We start from the raw sequence: 25,314 nt of genomic DNA on the forward strand, positions 1-25,314 counted from the left end.
TAAAAACTCCCTAACAGACAGTGCCGTGTGAGCTGGTGCACTGTCGTGACGCAAGAGTGATGAATTGGCGAAAAGTTCAGGTCGTCTAACTTTTTCACGCAGTCTATTCAGCACTTCCAAATAGTAAACTTGGTTAACTGTTTGTCCAGTTGGTACAAATTCATAATGAATAATCCCTCTGATATCAAAAAAGGTTAGCGACATTGTTGCAACAAGTTCGCGAACTTAATTGTCACACCTCGTATAATCTGACCTTTGAAAACTATTCTCTACTTACATATAAATTCACTTAAATTACATTTCAAACCATGGCTCCTAAAGCTCACTTTATGCTATTTATATCTTTTTGTTATAAGAAGAATTCCAAAGGAAGAGTAGCCACGAGTGCTCACATTTTTCTTATCATGCACACCTGCCCCCCGCCGCCCCAGAAAATTAAACCCAAGTTCAAGCCTGCATGGCTATTTGTCTCAATGGCTCTCAGTATTAGCCACATTTTGACAATAACAACAATAAACATTCTAAACCCAATCTAAGTTAACAAAGCCTGGAAAATGTCACACGATCGGCAGATGAAGGATAACGCTGCTAACATGAGAACAAATAGTTTGTCATTGTATTGCCTGTCAGAGTAAGACCTCCTGATTTCAAATTCAAGTGTTAGGTATGATTTTATAAAAATAATTGATATTTTTCAAAAGAATATTCATCTTCCCATTCAGAGTCCCCAATATAAAAATCTTGCCAAGCTGTTTAATCATGCAAAAGCTATTAATTGCTTAAAGATCCTTAGGTTGTTTTCAGCAATATTTTCTTCTGATGTTAAAAATAGAAAAATCCATACCTGTGCATACCTCTGTGCCTGGCTGATGATGGTAACACGATGTCCTGAGTGGCATGCTGCTTTTAACACACTGATCCATCTGCCTTCATCTATTAAGTATCACCTTTACTAACGCGTGTGCAGACTACTGATCCCACCTTTGCAACTAGAGGGAGTTCAATCTGGCTTAGAGATGACACAGCTCCCCCACCAGGCAATCAGAGGCGGGAGGATAAGAGAGGGAAAGAAACGCACTAGAAAAGAGACCCAGAAATCAGCAAAGAAAGGAAAGAAGACTAGGTAAAAATGGGGCAGGAGATGTGACAATGGAGAATTTAACTGAAACCTTTGCCAATGCTTTTGGCAATTCAAGTCATTTGATTCGGTTCCACCAAATTACCCAGAGCACTATCCTTACACAGAGCATGCTCCAGAAAGGAGCAGACCCCCAGTTCTGTGCATTCCAGGCAGCAAAGCTCTGTTAACTGCTCTTTCATTCCTTAAGGATCGCATCTCCTAGTTTCTATAAATCAGCTATTCAGCATGATGATCTGGCTTCTACTGTAATGTATTTAGAAGCAAGATTTTGATTAGTAGGGGAAGAAAGAGAACTAGAAAGCATGACAAAGTTTTCAGGGGAAAGACAAAGGAAATAAAGGGTTAGCTGTGTTTGGTTTATTAAATTTCAAGGGCTTTGCCTGCCAGTTTGAAAAATGCATGATATCACCAGTGTGTTTATTAAAAGTGCTACTTTAAATTGCAGATTGAGCAAGTGTGAATTCCCCTTGGTAGCTGCAGGTTATTGACTAACAATTACATGCAATTTTTAAATGAAACGAGGGGGAAAGAATTGGGAAGGTTGGTAGGACTGTGGTTCTCAAAGCTGCTGCTAATTTAAGTAAAACTCAAAATCTGCATGTATGATAGTAAAATGTCCAGATTCACATGGATGCAAAATTTTCAGGGTCATTTTGCATTTTAATTGTTAAAGTCTTTCAAAATGATGCTCAACGTCAAAGAGTAAAATAGCATGAACTTTGCGTGATGCTTATTTGACAGTTTATTACTGGAGTTAAGAAGGGGCGGGGGACCTGCCAGAGCAAATGGTTGCTTGCTTGCTAACTGGAAAAATGCACTTGTTTCAGCACAGAAATAACAAATCTGTTTCTGATTCCAGACATTATTTTCCAAATGCTGCCAAGAAAAGAATCTAAGGAATTCTTGTACATATACAACATACACGAGACAACTGGAAAGAGGCCTGTGGTCTGTTCCAGGGTGCACATGAGGAAGGAGAGAGTTGAGTTTCTAGTATGAACTGCCCTCGTGGGAGCAGAAGCACATGCCTGAGATAGTTCAGAGCTGTAATCTCTAACATAACTCTTTGCTATTATTAGACAACCTAGAGGCTTTCCTAAATCTGTCACTTATGAAGCAGAAAAGGATGCAGACAGGACCTTACCATGCTCACCAGGCATGCAAGCAGCTGGGATACACCCACTCCACAGAACTCACCACTTTTCCAATCCGTGAAACTAGATTTCTAGATCTTAGACGACACCTAAGAGCTGAGAAAGGGAAAGAATCTAGCCTAACACCAAAGCCAGGTTTAAATCTCTGGAAAGAATGCTGACAGGTAAAATCCAATATTAATTTCAGAAACTTAAGATCCATGATGCTCATAAAACTAACATTATTCTTAGAGCACAAAAGGATATAGGTATTAATCCTTTCATAAGAGCAATGGCATTTTTTAAATATCTTACTTTTTAAACTCAAGTACACAGACCTATCCTGCTTTACAATTTTTAAAACTAAATCTTACAAAGGATGTAATTTAGCATGCATCACTTCTGTTATTAATAAGGGGGAGAACTCAGCAACACAATCCACTTTGGAGAAAGGATCATAGGAGAATTCTGAAAGACTGAGTCATCCAACAGACTGAGCTAGCTAATGCAACTGTTTAATTTTTGGCTCACACTGAGTTGACTGCAGTGAACTGAGTTCAATTTTGTTTTTTGTTTTTCCCCTTCTCAGCAGGATAAGAGTTCATGAAGGAAACTGGATTGTTTATAGGAAATTAAAAAAGGGCACCATTTTCTTCTTTTGTATGACTGATCATAGTGGGTACATTTTCAACCCTTGAATCTACACATACAAACTTGTCTTAAACTTGCATTGCCACAAGTTCCAAATGCATCAAAGTAGCCAGGCTGGGCAGTCATTCTTCCAGCTTTCCATTAAATACATTTCCTATCATGCTACCCTCCATCCATGTGATTTTACACATGGTCTATTCTAATAGGGTGAAGTGTCCCCCAAAAGTCCATGTCCACCAGGAACCTCAAAATGTGACCTTATTTGGAAATAGAGTCTTTGCAGATGTAATCCGTTAAAATGAGGTCATATAGTGGATTACGTTGGGCCCTAAATCCAATGACTGGTGTCCTTATAAGAAAATCATGTCACACAGAGACACAGAGAGACGCAAAGGGAAAAAGGTCAGGTGAAGACGGGCAAAGATGCTGCCACAAGCTAAGAAACCTGAGGCAACTGGCAACTGGAAGAGGCGAGGGAAGATTCTCCCCTAAAGACTTCAGAGAGAGAGAATGACCCTTCCAACACCTTGATTTCTGACACTGACCTCTAGAACTGTGAGAGAAGAAATTTCTGTTTTAAGCCACTCACTTAGTGGTAATTTGTCACAGCCGCTCTAGGAAGCTAATGTAGATCTGTCTATTAACCAGTGCCTGTTGGCCAATGCTTTGCTTACCAGTCTACAAGATTATTACAGGAAACGAGATTACATTTTTAAGAACTTTTATAGCTGTTTGACATTGTGGCAATATCCCACAGCACATGATTTTATGTTTTCAAAATATCTGTCTGTAATAGACTGCAAATTAAAAGAAAAAAATAGTCTTCATAGTAAGAGATGCACGACAAAGATAATTAATATTTATAAAGATGAAGCTGGTGTACTGCAATTATGAAATTTGCATTCTGAGTTGTCTCAGAGAAACTTAATTAGGTTCCATGCAGTTTTAGCGGTAAAAATATTTTATTCAAATTTTTTGAAGAAAGTTATCATGAGCGGTATTCAATGTATGCGTGGTAGTTTGCTGTTAATCATATTATTTGATTAGCCAGAAGTCACTTCCCAGATGATGGTGGCTCATTGATTACACAGTGAAGGAACAATACATCACGGCTTTGTGACCACAGGGACCTTGGCAGAACTTGAGAGAACATCTTCCCAGAGACTGGGAGCTCAGACATTGCTCATGCAAAACCAACTTGGGTGGAGTGGGCGTATCTGAGCTACTTCAATGGCAACAGTAGAGAGTGACTGTAACTCTATGAGCTACTATAGTTGACAGCAATGACGAAGATGACATCTCCCTTACAAGAAGGCATTTTTCCAGCACCCAATCAACCAAAAGCTGAGTAGACATGACTTCAGAAAAAAGGGAGTCTAAATGGAGAAAAGGAAACCTTGCATCAATGTGGGACTCTGTCTGATGTGAATGTTTTCTTTCAACAATTAAAAGAAATACACAGGAACATGATTTCACCCAAAAGAAGGGTATAGCCACGTTTCCTTTAAAGTCAAGGCAAATCATAACCACAGACTCCACAGCCCCTAGATCCGCAGTTAGCCATAGAAACAGGCCAGTTAATGAAACCTCTGAAAACGTCTCCAACAAAGGGAAGTACAAACACAGTAAGAACACAAAGTATCACAGGAGCCCTTGATATTCCTGTGTTGGATCTCACTCACTATTACTTTATCATGGGGTTGCCTCCTATGTAGCACAAAGGGCAACCTAAAAATCATTACTGTAAATCAAGAGGGTATAAATCATAGGAAGAGAGCAAAATGTCAACTGTTTGTCCTGGGTGCCAGGAGATCAAAAAGTATGCTTTAAAAGGGATTGTGGATTCCTGATTAGAACACACTCTTCAGCATAAAAGCACTCAGTTGTCATCACATGCCATTCATTTGACTTTCTAAAATGTCCTAAGTTACCACGGAAACTAAGAGTCCATGAAATTGATAGATTCTTTAATAAAATGAAATTACTGTTATGGGAATGGGTGGAGACAAATATGTTGAAGCCGCCAAAGTCATACCCTGCAACAACTCCACACCTGCATTCAATTAAAAATCCTAAATCTTAAACTATTGTTAGATCATAATGATTTCAAGTTCACTGTGGAAGCTCCCCTAGGTTAGTGGACACTCTCATCCAATAACACTGCATGTCTTCATAGTTACACTCTTTCTTTTTGAGACAACTTTTTAAGAAACAGCATCACGAGCGCGTGTGACATTTCATCTAAAATTATTTTTCAGGAATATTCAAATTCATTTCAGCCTTATGGAACTCCTTAGAAATACACTGCAACTAGATACTCTTTATAGTATGAATTAATTGAATCCTTAGGGGGAGAAAAATGGGATGTGCTTTTTTTGTTCTTACCCCCTCGATTTTATCAAATTTGTACGAACTGTATAAACAAATAACCCCAACTCAAAGTTTAATATTAAAGACTTTGGTGGTTTTAAAGGTGTCAAATTAGGGTTAAAACTGTAAAAGTTAAAACTAGAGAGAATCTATGTCTGTCCTTCATTAATAGACTGAGGACAAAGGCGTAATCAACACAGCAAGCCAGGACCACTTTATTTCTAAAAATTGAAAAGCTGTCAAGAATTTTACATCAACAGAATGACATACACTGAAAGAAATGAACAAAATAATCTACTCCAGTTCCAAGAAAATTCATTTTAACTCCCTCATTCCAGCAATCTCATAGACAAACACACTCTCAAATGCCTAAATTAATTACATTATGACAAGAGTTGGAAGAAAAACAGAGTTGAAGAAAAAATCATTGTCTAAAAAAAGAAAATACCAGAAAATCACTACACGGACTCATATATTCACCATCTTAGAGTATTTGGGAAGCCCTATCATCCATACATAGCTAGAACAAGAACTATGTCTACAGTAAAATTAATTTCATTCTTGAATTCACACATTAAAGCTTAAAGCAAGAGAACTGTTTCTCCCTTTTTCGTCAGTCTAATCCTTTACACGAAAGCTTCTCTAAAAGAACTCCTACTACGACTGCAAACGATTCCTACTTTTACTGTTTCCTTTCATTCTAAACTTTTCACTACTCTTGTCTATGACAAAACACATATGAAACACACCCAAACGGAGAACTATCCTTTCTGTCTAAAAGAAAATTCCATCTCCCCAGCAGGAGGTCTTTCTTCCTGTTTGCAATAACAACAACAAAAAGAACAATGACTTTTTCACTTTCATACTTACAAAACTCCCTCAAACTTTGATTTTAATAGAACTAACACTGTGATTTTTGACTCTGATGCTACATGACAATTTTCCCAACTGTAACTTCACCACCCAAAGGGACCCAGAGCCCCCTCACCTTTCAGGCAGAACATTCTGAAGCAGTCCCATGGAGGGGCTGAGGCTGTGCGGTCGGATGGAGTGCAGGGCTAGGCACAGCTGTCTCCCAGCCCACCTCGCCGGCACTCACTGCCAGAGAGCAGGGCAGCCAGCCAGCGCCTGGGATCACAGGAAGCCACTGCCCAATCCCCAGCTCTCTGGGCTGAGCTGCTGACACCTCCCTATCTCTCATACATTGTTTCACACCATAAAATCAGCCAGGATCATCTTGGAAAGTGAGGGGCGCGGGAGTGAGCAGTCATCACTGTTCCTACAGTCCAGGGGAGGATGGAGTGAGGACAAGTCCACTTGTTTGTCTTCTCTAGCAGCGTTTTCCATGGCAGCAGATGGAGCACCTCATGTGACCAACAACACACACAAAAAGCGATCACTGGACTCAGTTTAACTGTTTGCTATTCATAATGACTATTGTTTGACTTCAGCATTCCTTTGCTACGCGTACTCTAACTTTTTTGGTCCGACATGGAACAACCCGTCTTCTGGTACATAATTAGCACCAAACATTATGAAATGAAACTGCACACAGCTGTCTGGGTCGACATAAAGGGGTGAACATAAGCCAAGTGCTCATAACTGTGCCGGGTACATAGTAATAAGCACTGTGGCCATGTTGACTCATTATTATTCCTACTGCTGTTCATAAACTTGCACGTTAGGACAAAACTGTGAAGGAAGTTATGCCCATTTTCAGATGAGGAAACAAAGATGAATAGCCTTACGCCGGCACTGAGGATGTGAATTTCTAACTCTACTGCAGCCATAATCAGATCATGACGCTTCTCCCCCTCCAACGGGAAGCTAAATTCCCTCCGGCGAGTTGAGGACCACTTTACTATATAAACTCTTTAATACAGTTTCAAAAGCAAAAGAAGGAATTTTATTTCAGATCCGAAGAAAAATGGTTTATAAATGCGGCCTCGGGAGCACCCTGCTTGAAAGCACAGTGTGACAATGAGTAGCCCACAGCCCTCAGAGACTCTCCAGTCCCCTGGCCACAGGAAATGGCCATTGTTCCCAAGGCCAGTTGCTGTGTGCAGGTCTTCCTTTTGACTCCACAGGATACAGGAAACTGACTCACAGAACCAATCTATCTGTCTGCGTCCTGGGTTTGATGGCTGCAGCCATTGCTCCATAGTATGGATGCTCTGTGTCTTTGGATTTCAACATCAGTTCCAGATAGCCTAGCTGGGTTTCTGCTCCTCATCTCCCAGTATCACCAGCCGTGTCTGGTTAAGAAGTTCCCTACCAGGAGGAAGACACTGCACTAGTTGCTACGATCACACAAAAAAAAAAAAAAAAAAAAATCAGAAGTCCCTAGCTAGCAGCTTACTGGGGTTGGAATGAAATAAGGCTGCATGGCTAATGACAAGCAATGTGATATTAGCTCTTAGAACAGAACTGGAAGGAACCTTCTAGCTCATCTCCTCTGGTACACTGGCTCAGAGATGAGGTGATTTGCCCACTAACTAGTGGCAAGATCAATGCCAAACCACCTGACTCAGCCTTGTGACACTCTCACCATGTGACACTCCCCATGAATGGCAGGCGTCATACCTTGTCCTTTCCTGTCTTGAGTGGCCTTCCAAGCAATTTATAAATTGCAAAGGTATTCCTGAAAGTATTCTTGTGGGTTAGACACAACTTTTTAAATAATACATAAAGAGAGAAACTCTACACCTTGAAGAGTTAAGACTTCTGAACATCGGTTAGTACCCAGGGTTGGGGGTGGTTGTGTGCTTTTAATAGCACTCTATGAATACTCACAATCAAACCTTTTAATATGGAGACAAGTTTATATGCTGGGAAAAAACACGGAATTGGAAAGTAAGGAGAACCTGATTGCAGCTGCATCCGTAGCATTATCTAGCCGGTCTCCATTGCAGATCATGTCCTGTAAATGTGGGGATTGAATGTGGAGGCTAAATTTACTCTAAGATTCCATCCTTCTAGCCTACTCCATTAATTTTTTGGCTGTCACATATATTGATATATATATAATAATATATGATAAGCATTTTGTTAGATGCATTGTGTCAGGAAAAGAGATAATCTTTGCCTCACATGGTTTAGTGCAAGAGGCAGGTGGGTGAACAAACAACTATAATACAATGTGGTAAGATATATAATAGAATACACAAAACTAATAATGATCAACAATAGCTTCTTGCCTATTGCCATCTAATTAAGCTGCTCTTCCTAACCAGGTGAAAAACTCTATAATCTAAGTAATGGGTCGGTCACTGGTACCCAAATTCCTGTCTACCCAGAACCTGAGGATGTGACCTTATGTGGAAATAGGGTCTTTTCAGATGCACTTAAGGTAAGGATCAAGATGAGATGGTACTAGATTAGGGTAGCGTTAAGGACAATAACTGTCCTTATAGGAAGAAAACAAGGACACACGGCAACACGGAGAAGGTTGTGTGAAAATGAAGGAAAAGATGGGAGTTATTCTGCCACAAGGCAAGGAACACCGGGAGGCATCAGAAGCCGGAAGAGGCAAAAACGACTCTTCCCCTAGAGCCGCGGAAGTGAGCGTGGCCTTACCAACACCTTGATTTCAGACTTCCGGCCTCCTGAACTGTGAGAAAATTATTTTTTGTTGTTTGAAGCCACCCCATTTGTGCTAATTTGTTAACATAGCACCAGAAAACTAATACATTTAGCAAGGTAACCATTATGGGAGAGGGGGCATGATTTTTCTTTTTCTTTTTAAATTAACTTCAGTTAATGACTACCTGGGCTTAAAACCTATTTTTTTCCATACCACTGAACTTATTGTGGCTAAATTCTCAATTGAAGAAAAAAAAAACTTCCTATAACATAGTACTCCTAAATATCACAAATACCATCTTCTAGTCAATTAGTGAAATTATCAGCAGCACCATCTGAAAAGTTCACAGCATAAAACTCACGCAGTAGAAACAGAATAGGCTTCTGCTAATATCAAATATAAGATTATCACTTTTTAAAATCCCTGCTTTTCACTATCGAACAAGTGTGAACACATTTGAGAAATAAAACATGAAAAAGCACACTTTTCAAACTATGGGGGTGGGGAAGACATATCCATTAAAATTGTTATTATCTGCCACCACTGATCACTGCTACTGAATGAGAAAAATAAATACCCAGGAAGCCCATGTGGAGGGAGCGGGCCCAGGGTGACGAACACGCGCAGACTTTACAGCCCTCTGGACAGGACAAAGGTCTTGCCTTTCCAACCATGACCTTAGAGCAGCAACCACTTTTCTCCCCTGTACGACTACATCATCTAGCATCATGTTAAAGTTTAACATTATTATCTCGGCCAGAGGGCGTGGTAGCCACACATATAGCCAAAATGTTTTAGATACTTATGTCTCCCAAACCATTCCAGTGCTATGAAATTTGTGTGCTAAAACAATTTTTTTTGTTGTTGTTTCAATAAAATAGTGGGGATATGGGTAAATTAGGAATTAATTTGCATAGTGCATACAATTAATGAATCTAGAGGGCTCAAAATTGTACTTTGTTTCTGGCAAAACAGAAAACAAAATTATATAAGAAAAACAGGCAAGCCCTATTTTCTCTCTATGCATCCTGACTCTTACTCTTAACAAACAAGTCAGGCAAAGATGGAAAAATCCGTCTCTATACCCAGGCAAGGATAGGTTTCACATCAACTAGAAACGCATTCCATCAGGCAAGGCCTCTTTTCATACCTCTACCTCTGGGCATGCATTTCAATGCTTTCAAAGTCAGAGGAGACTGAAGACATGGCCCCAATCACCACTTTCCACTTTTCCTTATACCGCCAGAGACTGAAAGTGCTGACACCCCCTGATTCCTTTAAGATTAGAAGGACCAAGTTAAGCCAGTTCCCAGGACAAGAAGCCACTCTGGTGGCCAAGGCTAACGGGCCCCTGAGACCTTCCTGCCTGACACCATCTGAACATCTTACCAAAGTTCTAGAATACTTCCGATTTCTAGACTGTTCTAGAATACTTCGGAATTTCCCAGAAAAGAGAGAGATTCAGTCTGGGTTTTTCTATATATGTTTTTACTACAACAGGCCCAACAGAAAGACAGAAAAACACAGCATTATAACCTGACTTGGGCTAATTTCACTTTCCCTGGTTACTTTTTATGGTCGCGGTTCTGCTGCTCCAGTCCAGCCACCTCTGTAGGCAGCATTTGTCCATCATTGGGAAATCTGGAACACAGGTCTTTGTTCCAGACATTTCCTCCTCCTGTCATCCTCTGACCCTGTATCCTGTTTGATTTTTCTGCACTCTGGAACCGGGGCTGACCTACTTGAACCCAAGGGCAACCTTCAAACTTTTTGCTCTCACTTTTCTTTTAGGAGACATCTGAATTGTTGCTTGTTCAAGAGACAGGCTATGTTGTGCTGGACACAAACCAACTACGGAGCTCCAAGGTAACCAGCAAATATTTCACTGGGGTTCTTCAATGGTTTCTGGCCTCACGTAGCCTCATTCTCATCACTGTATTTCCTCCCGGAATCATGGCAGCTCTGTTCTAGTTGGCTATTTTTAAATACTCCCTCTTAAGCCAGTTCTTATGGTTATTTCAATTTTTCTTCACAACCAAGTTTGGGCTCCTTGACATCACAACCAAGAAAGCAGCCCTCATGTAGCCCCTTATCATGAAATCTGTGTCTAATTTCATTCACGGCACATTAGTTCTCCCAATACCCAAGTGAACTGACTTTTTTTAAAGAACCCTTGGGTCCCACTGGTTTCCATCTTCCCTGGGAATGCAATGAATTTCCAAGTTGACCTGAGCTCTCAGCTTAAAGAAGCTCACAGCCTCTCCTGATCTCTCTTCGGTGTGTTGAGTTGCCTTGACTCCACTGCTGTCCACCAGGCTCCAGTCTGTAACCCGACCCACTTGCCGAGGAGCACAGTACACACACAAGCAATGGCAACAGGACGCAGTCTTCACGAGGCAGCCTTGCTCCATTCAGCCCGCCCTGACGAAGCTTCCAAAAGTAGTGCCTATGGCTCAGAGGTGTCTTTCAGCTACAGTATTTCTTTCTACCTTGGGAGTACTTTATTTTTTTCTGACCGTCATACATACTACATCTTTCCCAAAGAGCTCCAATTGCTCCATTCTCTCCCTTAAGGAAAAAAAAAAAATCAAGTTTCCAACTTATGTAAAAAACACAAGGTCAGGATAAATCCCAAACTCCCCATCTAGCAATAAAGTTCCTTCTGGACTTGGATGCAGTTCTTTTCCCAAAATGTTCTGGCCATATCCCCCTTCAGCGGCCGTCAGCAGGCTTGGTGCCATACTCCATATAGTCTCATACCTCCGCGGTCCTCGATCAGGCAAGGATTTCCTTTGCCTGGAATGCAGCCCCCACCCCACAGCCGGTTTTTCACTTCTCTAAGCTTCCTTTGACCATGCTTCTCTCCCCCAGTAGAATCAATCTCTCCGTGGTACTTTATTTCCGCAGCTTTCATAAATGTCACAATTCTGTCTGCCCACCTAAAATGAGAGCTCCTCAAAGTAGGAACTTGTTCATTCATACTTAACCTCCAGTCCCCGTGGGTTGGCTGGAACATAATAGATGACCAATGTTCTTAGCATAAACCAGAATTAATATCCCTTAAGTATTTTATCCCAAAGCAAACAGTTAATAGAAAGTGTATAAGACCTGGATGAGAAAGCTATCCAACAGCACCATGATTCCTATGAAAAGTCATAATATTTAACATAATTCTTAAAAATTAAATAAATAGATACTATCTTTTTCCTACATAAAATTGTACTGAAACTCATTATTCAATAAGAGTTACTGATCATTAATAAACTTATGGTGGAATGTTTATAAATAATTTATTTAAAGATTAATAGTCTATCACAATATACACAAATATCAAATCATTATACTGATCATTACTGAAGTTAATGTAATATGTAAATTATTTCTCAATAAAAAACACATTAAAAAAAATTAAGTCTGAAGAAGACTCATTTTCAAACCCACAAACACAGACACCACTCTCTCTCAAGGCAAGTTCTCCAGATCAAACTCAGAAAGCTGTTATTCCTACTCTCATTCAGCCTAAATTAAATATTTGAAAGATGATGAAAATGGAGGGGGTGGGAATTTTTCTGGAAATGTCCACACAAAAATGTTGTAGTCAGTGTGTCCAGCTGGAGGGAGGATACCAAAGATGTCATAATGACCCCAAATCCCCTTTCTTAGTGAGCTTATCATGAAATGAATTATAAGAGAAAAACAAAATAACTAGAGTCTAAATTTAATTCTCTTCAAGCTCCGCCATTGTCAGTTTGCCTAATATATGTAGACTACATTTTGGAGAGTCTAGGTTAAAGTACATAAAAATAACTTCATATCCTGTCATGCTATATATTTCATCAATGTGCTCCTTGAAGGACTGACTCCTAAAATACACATATCAATGGCAATTCCACAGCCCCCCCCCAAAAAACAACTAACCTAAAATAAAGAGGTCATCTGTATCATTTTCTCCTAAACATCTCAGTAATCTGAGGAAGTTAAAATAATAACTAACCTTCTTCAACTACAGAAACAGGTGCAAGTCTTCTGCCCACAAAATCACTACCCTAAATCATTCTAAAGAGAAGTCAGTCTATAAATCAGAATTATTCAAAATCGTGAATCAGCCAATCAGGAGGAACACAAATTCTGCCACAATTTACTTGTTTAATAAAACATAAGCCCATAACCAGAAAGAGTAACTGAACTATAATTGCTTTTAATCATCAAGCAAAAAGATAAAAATTAAAAGGAAGACATACCTAGTTAAAATGCCCAGGCTCCTGATAATGTGTTTTTGTAATATTTAAGTTACTTAAGATTTATACATTTAAAATACTTTAGTTTGAAACCAACTCTATATTTGAAAAACTCAAAGCTCTGTAAGGAACTTGAAATTTCTATAAAAAGGTAGTTTATTTCTGAAATCACCACATTCTCCAACTTTTGACCCACTAAAACCTTGGTGACAATGCTTAAAGGAAGGAGCTAATCATTTCCCTTTCAACCGCCAAGTCTTCTGAACAGCCAGGCAGTTTGAAACTTCAGGAATAGCCAGTTATTTCAGGACCCATAGGATTTACAACAATAATGGTTTGAGGAAACCACACCATTTAGGCTCATTCAGTCTATTTCCCTGTTCTTAGGAGTTTAAAAATAAGCAAGAAAATGACTCTTCAAATTGGCAGACCAATTTCAGGGAGGCGTCTTGCCACGGTGCATGATAATCACAGAGTTACAAGGTCCACAGAGAACAGCTTCCCACAGAAACAGCTCTTTTCTGATCCTCCTCTGTGACCACGCCAAACAGAGCTAAGCCTTTCCTTTTTCATTTTTGTTTTACCTCTTCCTCTCTTCCTTCTCTCTCTCTCTCTCTCTCTCTCTCTCTCTCTCTCTCTCTCTCTCTCTCTCTCTCTCTCTCACCCTGGATTAACATCAGTTAAGTTCTAACAGGAGTCACCTACAATTCTGTCCCTGTTAATGGCTGGCATTAATTCATGTTCTATTTTTATTTAATGCATCTCTGCAAATTCAGCTGTTAACGATAATAAATCTACAGCCCCTCGAAAGGAAAGAAAGCTGCATGTCTAAAATAGACTACTAAGTTAAAAGTTTTCAAATGCACTTACTTCTTCTGAGGCAGGTGTGCTTCTGACAGCTCTACTAAGATATTCTATAGTCTTTCAGGGCTTCCATTCATACAAAAGAAAGGCTGCAGCCTGGGGCCCTTAGGGTTTTCTGTTTGGTTTGGGGGTTTGGGTTTTTCTCCCTTTAATTCTTTGAAAGCTGAATGAATTTTGCTTTTGTGACTGGAATCAAAGTGATGCCGGAGAGTCTGTTTTCAGGGTTGGTGTCCTCTGCCTGTGCTCTCAATAGTAAGTTGCTTGTCTTGGGCATATCTATTTAGAAAACTTCTGTGAGATACAAAGTGAACGAAAAGCTTCCCAAACCTGCTCTGAAAGGTCAGCAAAGGAATCTATCACTTGATCTTCACAGGGAGTCAGGAATGTCAAAATTAAAGAAACAAATAGAAAGGAACACAATCGCAATACCATTTAAGAGAAGAGAAAGGAATGTAAGGGCGCAGGCTAACTGGGCCACTATCCGTTGTGAAGTCCTAAGTAACTCACCTCCTGGGATCCTCGCTTCTCATCTGTCCCACAAGAGATCTCTGAGGTTCCTTCCAGACCTAACAAGTTAGCCATGTTTTATTCAGGTAACTCTACTTGGATCCCTTCACAGCTCCAACTTAGGGACTATATCTGAATATTTACTCAAATGCTCTCAAACAGCACTGAGAAAGTATGTGGTCACTGCTTCAATAAGCTCTCTCACTAAAAAACTGCTCAAGTTGTTTAATTAGGCATCTACAAAACAGTCATAACTCTTTTAATATCACTTCACCTGAAAAGAAAAGCATCTTTGCGATCGTCATCATCTCTGAGATTTTACAACCAAAGCAGAGAGCGGGTGTGAAAAGCTTGTGATACCAGGAAAGAGCATCTTTGATCAATTCCCTAATGTTTGGAGAATGAGAGAGCTTTTGAAATCGTTGCTTTTCTCTGAGCCTCATTTCTTGAGTCATCACAGAAAAAAATACTTTTTAAATCTCTACTTTCAACTTATTCACATGGCATCCAGACATTTTTGCAATTCTCTGATATATAAATCAAAGTATTCATTAAGCAACTACAGTAGTCTTAGGATACAAAATGAGGATTGTAGCATTTCAACACAGAGTATGACAAGATAATGTTTATTCTGAGTATTGGGATATAAATAGTGTTTGTTAAGAAATGCACAGAAAAGGCAGAAAGTCAAATCAGCTTTTCCAGTCTCATTTTCTATAACCCCATCTGTGTTCGTGAGGATCAGATGTCATTTGTAGTGTTTGGCCAAAAATGTTCAGTGGAGTAGAATTGGTTTCAGATAATATGAATTATTCAGAGAAATATGTCTTACCGTCACAATTTTTTGACTTATCTATAAACAGATGATGTGAAGAAAGATATGACACTGAAGATATGTGGAGGCAATTTAACCCATATGAAAAACAAAAAAATATATCTGGTGTCCAAATATCAGATGGAGAGAAGGGAGGGAGAAGAGAGGGAGTGAGAACTCAACATGTTATTAGACAAAGTGGTTAATGGTGAAACCAAAGCTTAAAAGTGTAAAAGCTATATTTGCTTATTAAGTGAAACAATGCAATAATCCTACTTGAAAACTCAGAGTGTTAATAGAAGTGCTTAAAAGTTAACGTTTACAAAAAGAACTGAGGTGAGCAGATATAGTCAACAATTCCCTAACATTAATGCAAACACGTCCTTCATTCAGCTGTTCTACAAAGAAAAGCCAACAGAAGATACACATGTAAAAACCATATTTACACACTACCGTAATATCCCACTTATCAAGAGATCACTTTTCTGACAAACTCAACCACTCAAACTATGGCCAAGAAGTCAAAATGGTCCCTGACCAGACAGTATCACCCGCGGTATTGTGGTTCAGAATCTCCTTATGATCTTCTGGTCAATACTGTTGTAATAAACGGGGTTGCCCAGACCCTTCACACACGGTAACAAGCTAGAAACACCAAACCAGAGAGTGGCTGGGACTACAAGAAGCAGGTCGAAAGAGAAAGCTCCCAGCCTCACAGCACAAGTGGCAAGGCAGGCCGTGGAGACCAGCTACACACCAAAGCCAAGGTCCCCACAAACTCCACCGCCACTAGGCTTTCAGCAGTTATCAGAGGTTCAACGACTGCTCACAGTGACACCAAGGCCTCCAAACAAGCTTTCCTTGTGCTCCGAGGGTTGAACAGAGATGTTGCACAGCGTCCTAACACAGAGTGCGGGACTAAATCAAAGAGTGGATTCAGATCCAGTCTATACCATTATTATCTGTACAGCTTCAGGTCACTTAATCTTTCAGGGACGGCTTTGTCACCACAAAAGAGGGTAATGCCATTTATCCTGCCCACCTCACAGGACTGTCATAACAATGAAATGAGACCAAACGTGTACTGTGAGTACTGGGTAAAATCCAAGACTCTTAAATCCTGAAAGGTAATAGAGGCAAGCATTTGTTATATAGAAATACAAACAAATAAAAGGCATATTCCCTAACACTTTATATAAGCTAATATGTAGTCCATATGATCTGAATTTAGAAAAGAATCTATAACTAATCATCATTTTTTTTACAATAATTTTATGTTTCAAAGAAAACGCAGCTATTCTTCCATCTTCCAGTTCAGGTAAGATCTCTGATACATAGATGCTAGAGCCCAACAATTTGAAAGTAAAGTTAAATGGACTGAACTTCTCAACTTATTTTCCCCTCTGGGAAATGGACAGTAGGCCAGTAATGACAGAGCAATGTCCAGAATAAGGCAGAAATCTGTCGGATGTTGCTGTTCATGAGCTTTCCCTTGGGGGGGTCAGCAGGGGCAAGTAGTCCGCCGAGGGCATTAGCAAGGCTCTGTGGCACTGGGCCCCAGGAGGGACCATCACTGGGTCCTGCCTGCTGATTGCCCAGCACTGCCGTTTGCTCAACGACACAGCCCTGGGCGAGGAGCATAGAGGGGAGCCTAGAATAGGCCTTGACTGTGGTGAATGAATGACGTGCTCAGATCACAGTTCTGAGTTCTCAGACCAGAGGATTTTCTGAGATTCCACCCTAATCCGCATTGCCTCTCAAGATACTTCTGGAGTGTGTGAGCCCTTTCTACAACATTGACACAACAGTGGACTAGCTGCAGAAACTTTAGAAGTTTGTAACTTCTAAACATCGTGAAGGAGTTATCTGGTACACAGCATAATAAAACCCTGCTGAAAGAAGTGAAGTACTGAAAGCACCCTTTGCCAACTGAAGGCTGTGCCCTAACAGGGAGTTACAAAACCACTTTTGTACGTCAGGACCGACATTTTCTGTATATTAAAATAGAATAGAATAAAACAGCACAGAAAATAGAGTATCACATGTAGACATGCAGTACAGGTAAGCATTTTCACGAAGCTTTTGTTTCATTTTATATATAGCAGGTCCTTGAACAACGTCATTTTGTTCAATGTCATTTCATTATAACATTGATGAGAAAAAAAGTCGATTCTTGGCTGGGGCCACGGTCTGTGTGGAGCTTGTGCAGTCTCCCTGTGTCTGCGTGGGATTCCTCCCGGTACTCCCGTTTCCTCCCACATCCCAAAGCTATGCATGTGAGGTGAACGGGCATATCTTCCCTGTCCCAAACTGAGTGTGAGTGTGTGTCTGTGAGTGTGTGTGTGTGTGTGTGTGTGTGTGTGTGTGTAATGCACCCTGTAGAGGAAGAGCGTCCTGTCCAGCGTGGGTGCCTGCCTTGCACCCTGAGCTGCTGGGAGAGGCTCCAGCCACCCTGACCTTGAACTGGAATCAGCAAATTGGAAAATTATTCTCTTCCTTGCTTTTACTTATCTTTCTTAAATGTATGCACAGTTTATTTCAATGTTTAATAGTAAAAGTTCTGGGTCTTTATTTAGAAGTTTGGTGATGTTTTTGTAACCAGAATACGCCATAGGAACTTATCTCTTATTTTTATCAATTAGCCAACGGTTAATTCATCTCATTACACGCTGTTTCACCTAAAGTCTCCGTTTCCAAGATTCTATCAAGAGCATTAAATGAAGACTTACTGTATATGCATATGTGTTCATATATGTGTGTGTGTGTGTGTGTGTGTGTGTGTGTGTGTGTCTGCTGTATGGGCTAGAAACAAGTGTAGGGTATTTATTACTCTGGACATAGGCAAAACTTTTGAAAGTCACTGTCTTAAAAAAAACAACTATGATTACACTTATTGGGCACTGAAAAACTCAAAATAGTCACCCCAGAGATCCACTGTACAAGATTCTTTCTCCCATTCCAAATAAGCATTTGTTGCAGAGAAACCTAGCTCAACTTTCTCAGAAACTAGAGGAAAATTTACTAAATAGATTTTTTTGTTCAAATCTTTATTAGTTGGAGTTGAAACATAACCTTCAAGACTTCTAAAAAGTCAGTTATATAGCCTTCCCCTGGTTACAGTGACATAAGAACATAGATCAACTGGATCAACTGACACATATCTCAGCACATGGGATGAAATGAAGGTCTGACGATCCAAAGGAAGGTTGGAGGAGGGAAATCCCAACCTCTCCAGCTTCATAAAAGCATCAATAGTACACAATAATGCCCCAAATGCAAAAGCATATCTCGAAAATTGCTTATAAATCTAACAGAACTGAGATCCTTAGACCAGAACAACATTCAGACATTCATACTTAAAGGACAAAGAATTGGACTTGGAAAGCTAGCAAGGAAAAAAAAGTACTTAAAAGACCTTATTATAGTTGAATAGAGTATGTTGATTAACTCTGCAATAAAATTACTTTAAAGTAAAAATCAAAGTTCTTTTTCCAGGAAGTCAAAGCACTCTATGTAATTTTTATTGGTGAAAACATTATGTAAATAAATAACTACCAGTCAAGATGACTACAGCAGCCAGCCCAAGCACCAGCCACAGCCACCCACCAAGAGAAATTCACAAGTTGTCTTTTGTGTGCTTTGTAAAAGAATCCCCAACCAATTTAGACTGAAGCAATACACACCTGTTCAGGTAGGAATTCTGGTTTATCTCCAAACGTAATCCAGAAACATCAGACACCCAGTTTCTACTTCAGCTGAGGCGTTTCTCATTACAAAGTGAAAGAGAAGCTTCGGGAATAGAGGCAAGGGAACTGTACCAACGATAAAATATATTCTCACTTTCTCTTTTAAAGTTTATTGAAAAGTCAAAAATCAAGTGATGTGGTTTATTGAAATCTCAACTGCTTGTGGCTTTTGCTTATAAATGGGCTTTCCTTAGAGAAAAATAAATATGAGGTCTGACAATTAAGTTTTTGAACTTGTTACGACAATGTTGCTAAACTTTTTTGATATCAGAGGGACTATTCATTATGAATTTGTACCAACTGGACAGTTAACTAATTTACTATATGGAATTGCTGAAAAGGCTGCAATGAAAAAGTTAGATGACCTGAACTTTTTGCCGACAATTCTTGGCTCTTGCATCACGACAATGCACCAGCTCACACAGCACTGTCTGTGAGGGAGTTTTTAGCCAGTTATCAAATCACTGTATTGGAGCACCCTCCCCTACTCACCTGATCTGGCCCCCAATGACTCCTTTCTTTACCTAAATATAAAGGAAATATTGAAAGGAAGACATTTTGATGACATTCAGGACTTTAAGGGTAATACGACGACAACTCTGATGGCCATTCCAGAAAAAGAGTTCCAACATTGCTGTGAAGGCTGAACTAGGTGCTGGTTTAAGTGCACAGCTTCCCAAAGGGAGCATTTCAAAGGTGACTGTAGTGATATTCAGCAATGAGGCATGTAGCACTTTCTCTAGGATGAGTTTGCGAACTTATTTGTCCGACCTCGTAAATATGGAACCCAAACCTGACAATGACTTATACCACTAAAATTGTTTTAACCAGTGAACAGATTAGTCTTTATCCTTGTTCCATGCCTTTTCCAATCATGTACAGAAACTTTAGTTAGCTATGTCTTAAAAACAAACAAATAAAAAATCAAACAAGTGTACAATCAGTCATGCAAGCAGCATATTCAGAAACGTGACCAAATCCCAGTAGACCACCATTACTGTATTCCCTTAGCAGATGGGCTCAGAAAACTGTCAGCAATGGGAAGGCAGAAGAGAAAGGTGTGGAGACTCATCTCTTCTCCCCTTTACCTTCTCCCCTCTTCTTCCTGCAGTCTACTGCTACCTTATTCCAGTATCTTCCATTCATTACTACCTTTAACACAGCCTTTTAAAAAACTAGTAGGGCATGAAAATGGCAGGGCAGTCACTCTTCATTCCACTCCCCCTAATGAGCGCCTGCTCTGGGGACGCCCTGTGCACCATATCACTCCCGGTAAGTCACAATTCAAGCCATTTTCACCTTGACTCAGAGGAAGGCTTGCTCATCCATGTGGCTTTCTCAAGGTGTTGCTTTATATAACATTAGAAGCTCTCCAAACACAAGAACCCACAACATACACCCAGATCCTGGGAAAGAATCTAGTAAAGGGTGGTATTGGCAGGGGGAGCAACAGCTGGGGACCCCAGCTAACAAGTCCTCCCAGAGAGATGGTCTCAGACAACGGCTCAGCTAGACAAGCACTCACCATGGATCCTCCATGTTCAAATAGCCAAAATGGGAAGTATCCAGCACAGTTCTAGCAAGACTAACTAAATAATTGTTGGTTTAAAGTCTCTGGTGACCAGTCAGACATCAAATGTCAGCCATACATGACAGAGAACACTCGGGGATGCTGAATGTAAAGTATAATGAAGAGCTTCTGCAAGGGTGAGAGGAGCAGACAACAGAGACATCACTGCAACCAGCTCACAGCCCCCCCGGCCGCACAGAACACACATCTGTGTATATGAACAATACGTATGTTGATTATACATACGTTTTCCAATCACATCTATTAAGACAGTGATCACCATAAATATCTTTAATTGGGAAGATGACAAATCTTCCTAAGGTGAAGGCTACCTACATTTCATAAAGCTAGAAAAAATATAACTGTATCTTTGGAAAAAAAAACCACAGGTGCGGTTGCTACAGGAACAAATAATTATTAAAACCTGTGGATTCCTTTAATAAAGACAGCCTAACATGAACATCTGTAATTTCGTAACTGCCTATATAATCGCTTCCCCTGGCACTTGGTCTCTTCTCAACAACTATGCCCCATCTCAGTTCTAGCCCAGTTTCTCGTCCCCAACACTCCAATCCATTCGGCGTGCCTTAACCAGAACCATTTTCCTTCAACATTGCCTTGACCTTGTGTACATACAGCAAAGTACAAGACACTGGATAAGACAGACACTAGCCTTCAAAGAACGTCATTGCAGCAGAGATACGAAGCATGCACACAAATAGTCTCAAAGCAGAGCATTCGCCCTCAAGCCAGAAGTTACTGAGTCTAAGACCCCAAAATGTTATTTCTCTTTTAGAAGAATCACACTGGGGTTCCCTGTCTCATCCCATCTAAGTTCCCCTGCCAAGTTTTCAGTTCTCCCTGATGATCTAATCCTTCCTTGCTTATCAAACCAACTATTATTTTTATTGGACAATTATGGTATCCAGACAATATTTATTAAATGAGTTAATTCATGTAATGTGTTATAATTAATAGTGTCTAGCCATGGCAAGTACTCATTAAATGTTCGCTGTTGTTAATATTTATGGGCGGGATGACTGATTTAGATGTGACTTTCAGTTTGCTATTTTAACCATTTCAGGATTTCACATAAAAACTGAGGTAGAAACTTATATTTGAAGGATTATGTAAAGGAAGGGAGAGCTTGTACTTCGTTTGCCTCGGTTATTCAAGTTCTCCAAAGGCACTTATTTTCATACTGAAAATTCTACAGAACAACATATTCTACACTAGGATAAAGACATCGGTGACTCCATTGACTACTGATAGTGAAAAGACGGCCATCCCCACAGACAGTTCCATTAAATACACCAGATCCAATTTGTAGGCTGACATGGTATCTATAAAACATGTATTCATTCATTCAATAAATAAGCGGTACCTGCTACCCATATGTATGATGGCTAGGGATTATCCCATTTTACAGAAATTAAAGCTAGAGTCTAAACAGATCACAGGACTTGTTCCAGGTCACACAACTAGCAAGTGACAGAAGTGAAACACTCAGATTTCCTGGTCTAATGCTCTCTGCATCATATATTCCCTGTCAATTAAAACGTATTAAACACCTACGATGGGCCAGGCTTGGGGAACATCGGTTATCGAAACATACAAAAAAATCTCTCCTGTCTTAGAGGTTAATTTCTAGTTCGAGGAGACAGGCAGTACCAAAAATAAACACATAATGTATATAAGTATATTACATGGCAGTAAGTGCTTTGGAGAAAACTAGAGATGGGGCTAGGAAGGTCAGGATAAGGGTAAGACGTGGCAATTTAAAATAATCACTGAGATGACTTTTGCCCGAAGGTCTGAAAGAAGTGAGACAGGAAGGATTCTAGGTAGAGGGCAAGGTCAAGTTGCAGGGCATGTTCTAAAAACAGCAGAGAGTCTAGCGTAACTTAGAGGACAGTGAGGGGAGCGTGACGGTGCTGAGGTTAGGGAAGCAATGGGTGAAGGAGGTAGATCACGTCGGGCCTTCTAGAACACCCTGAAGACTTGAGTTACTGAGAAGGAAAGCCTCTGAAGGGTTTAAAGCAGGGAAGTTACACGCCACGACTTGTGTTGGATGTTTTCAGGATCAGTGAAGCTGCTGTGTTAAGATTAGCCTGACTTGGGGCGGGGGTGGCGGGGAAGGGGAGCAAAGGTGAAAGCAGGGGACCGGGTTAAGATTGCAATAGCACAGCACCACCTCCCCTCATCAGGCATGGCCTCATCCATCCCATACCTCATCTCTTTCACTAAGTGAACTTCACTAATGGTCAAAACAGTCACGATCAAACGTTTCTACAATTTCTACAAGGTATTTGCTACGCGCACAGTTTGAGAGGAGCAACAGGAAAGAGTGGACCACCACCAAAATTATGTTCCCACAAACTGAACCCTCTCTTTTGCTACACTCAACAAAGTTCAGAGTTGGGAGCACTTGTAAGATTATGTTCATTACTACAATCAACCCAGCAGCCGCGTGCTTTAGGCAGATGCAGAGAGTGTGTGTCTGGCATGTTGGTCGCGCAGAGAGCACTGTCCACACTGCCCCCGATGAGTTATGCGCACTCAGTCAGCACTCAGCCTTGGGGATGAAAACGGTATACAAGACTTGGCCTGTGCCCTAAAAGAGTCCAGCTAACGACACTGAAGACAAGTAAACAAATAAGGATAATCCAGTGTATGATAAAAGCAATTACCAAGACATGTTGAAGGTAGAGACATAACACAAAGAAGAAAGTCAACAGCTCTGCCCTTTGGGGATTAGGGAAAACTTTACAGAGCTTTAAAGAGACTCTAGAGGGTTAAGCAGGAAGTCCGTAGGCAGAGGAAGGGAATGCAGCATCCTGGCTCAGGAAGTGGTAATGGCAGGGAATGGGAGATGCAAAGTTCTAGAGTCATGAAAGAGCAATGGGTCCATTTGCTTTTTCTGGAGTTAAAAGGGACAGGGGACAGAGAAGATCAGATTGTGCAGGATTTCATGCTATGCTAAGTGACATGGGGGTCAGTCATTCTGTAGACAACGAGGAACCACTGAAGAGGGGCTCGATTACAGTTGTATTTTAGGAAGAGGACTCTGATTGCAGTGTAGACTCAAGGATGGCTTAAAGAAGCACAAGCGTGAAGCTCACAAGAAAGGGTAGAAGACCATTCAGGAGACCAGGTAAGAGCGCAGGAGAGCCTGCCCCAGGGTTCAGATGGCAAGTGGGTGCAGACACAGGCCCTGAGGAGGGAAAACTGACACGACTGGTTAACTGAAGTATTTCACAGAAAATATTGCAGTTTAAAAATTTTTAATTTGATAGAAAATAATATACTTAAACAAAAAAACCCTTGAAATCACATGGAAATATAACAAATCTATAATAACTGCAAGAGACTTATAAAAACTAAGCCTGATTAATACACAGGGTATTTTAATAATATTATTTAAATAACTGTTTGAAAAGAACAAGTTTACAAATATTTCCAAAACCCAGTAAAGACATTTTCACTGGAAAAAAACTGTTTACTCACGTCCAAAAACTAAGCTGACAATAAGTTACTTCTTTTATCACTCTAAAATATTTCTAGCAATCTAAGTATGTCTAACTCTCAAAACAAACCCACAAACTTTTTAAAATAAGTAAATAAACTAAGCCTATTACATGAAACATCATTTCAATAGAACTTCATCAATTTAATAACAAATAAAATCATTTTTGCCATAAAACAAGGTAGTGAGACAACAGAGATTCCTACCATCAAAAGAAAAAATAATCAAAGGTCAAAAAAGGGCAGTCTCAATGAACCAGACAAAATATTAAGCGGCACTCACTGTTTGTCTCTTTCACAGAATGTCAATTGCAGTAGAAAGAAAGCAGGAAAACTCACATTCACTGCATGGAGAACATTCTTCTTACCTCTTTTATTATTTTTCCGATGTATATAATGACCCTCAAAATAAATATTACTTATTTATCTAGTTTTACTCTCAAATTTGGGGTGCTACATTGACAATATTTGCCAATATTTTTTAGGCTTCTGTAATGCCTAAAAATGGATTGAAGAAAGTGTTCTTTAATCCAATAATTTTAAAGATTTTTACGGTCAAAAATAAATCACAGCTATTTACGAGGAAATGAGATCTTGACCTTGCTGCTTTTGGTCTTCCATGCCATTTTTCTCCATTGTAATATCTGAAGTCATTGCTAATCTAATGATGCACATGGATCCTGTTTTCTGCAACTATTTTATTAGGGAGGACACGGGGATGAAATGACTTTAAATAGAGCCAACACCCACCCTCAACAATTGATTATCTCGTGTGTGGATTATCCATCACCATTGATACCTAGTAAGGCCATTCTCTGGCCATTTCTGTAGTCCCTAGGAAGAGAGAGAACTGAAATCCAAACATTCAGATTTGGTCATGTTATAAATACACGTCACATAGTCCAGAAAAAGAGACCGACAGCATTGTTTAAATGGAGGCCGTGCATGTCAATTACCCTCTCTATCTGCCGACCTGCCAATACAGGATCATCAATCACGCCTCTGCCCAGCTGAACAGAGGCCTGGGAACACAACAACACACGCTCTGCCCAATGAGAGCAGACCCCTTTATTATTCCACCTCTTTAGGTTTTCTTTGACAAGAGAAGGGGAAGTGAGCCAGATAGGGGGAGTGCAGAATAAATACTATTAGTCACCAGTTTCCCCTGAAAA

At 40.1% G+C, this 25,314-nt stretch overlaps 1 protein-coding gene across 8 annotated transcripts in view; it reads right to left on the reverse strand.

The window, feature by feature from the left end:
- Nucleotides 1-25,314, reverse strand: part of NHSL1 (NHS like 1) — a 214,780-nt gene that overhangs the window by 95,655 nt on the left and 93,811 nt on the right. Inside the window, exon 1 of one of the 8 annotated variants that reach the window (XM_019732763.2) lies at nucleotides 6,284-6,759. The exons of 6 other annotated variants lie outside the window; for them this stretch is intronic. In XM_019732763.2, the coding sequence (XP_019588322.2) occupies nucleotides 6,284-6,299 (16 nt within the window). In that variant the 5' untranslated portion in view covers nucleotides 6,300-6,759. Of the gene's footprint in view, nucleotides 1-6,283; nucleotides 6,760-25,314 lie in introns of those variants that run through there. One more of the 8 variants, XM_074333634.1, reaches the window with a different exon arrangement.

This window comes from Rhinolophus sinicus, linkage group LG05 (assembly GCF_036562045.2).
Source record: "Rhinolophus sinicus isolate RSC01 linkage group LG05, ASM3656204v1, whole genome shotgun sequence".
Taxonomy (NCBI): Eukaryota; Metazoa; Chordata; class Mammalia; order Chiroptera; family Rhinolophidae; genus Rhinolophus; species Rhinolophus sinicus.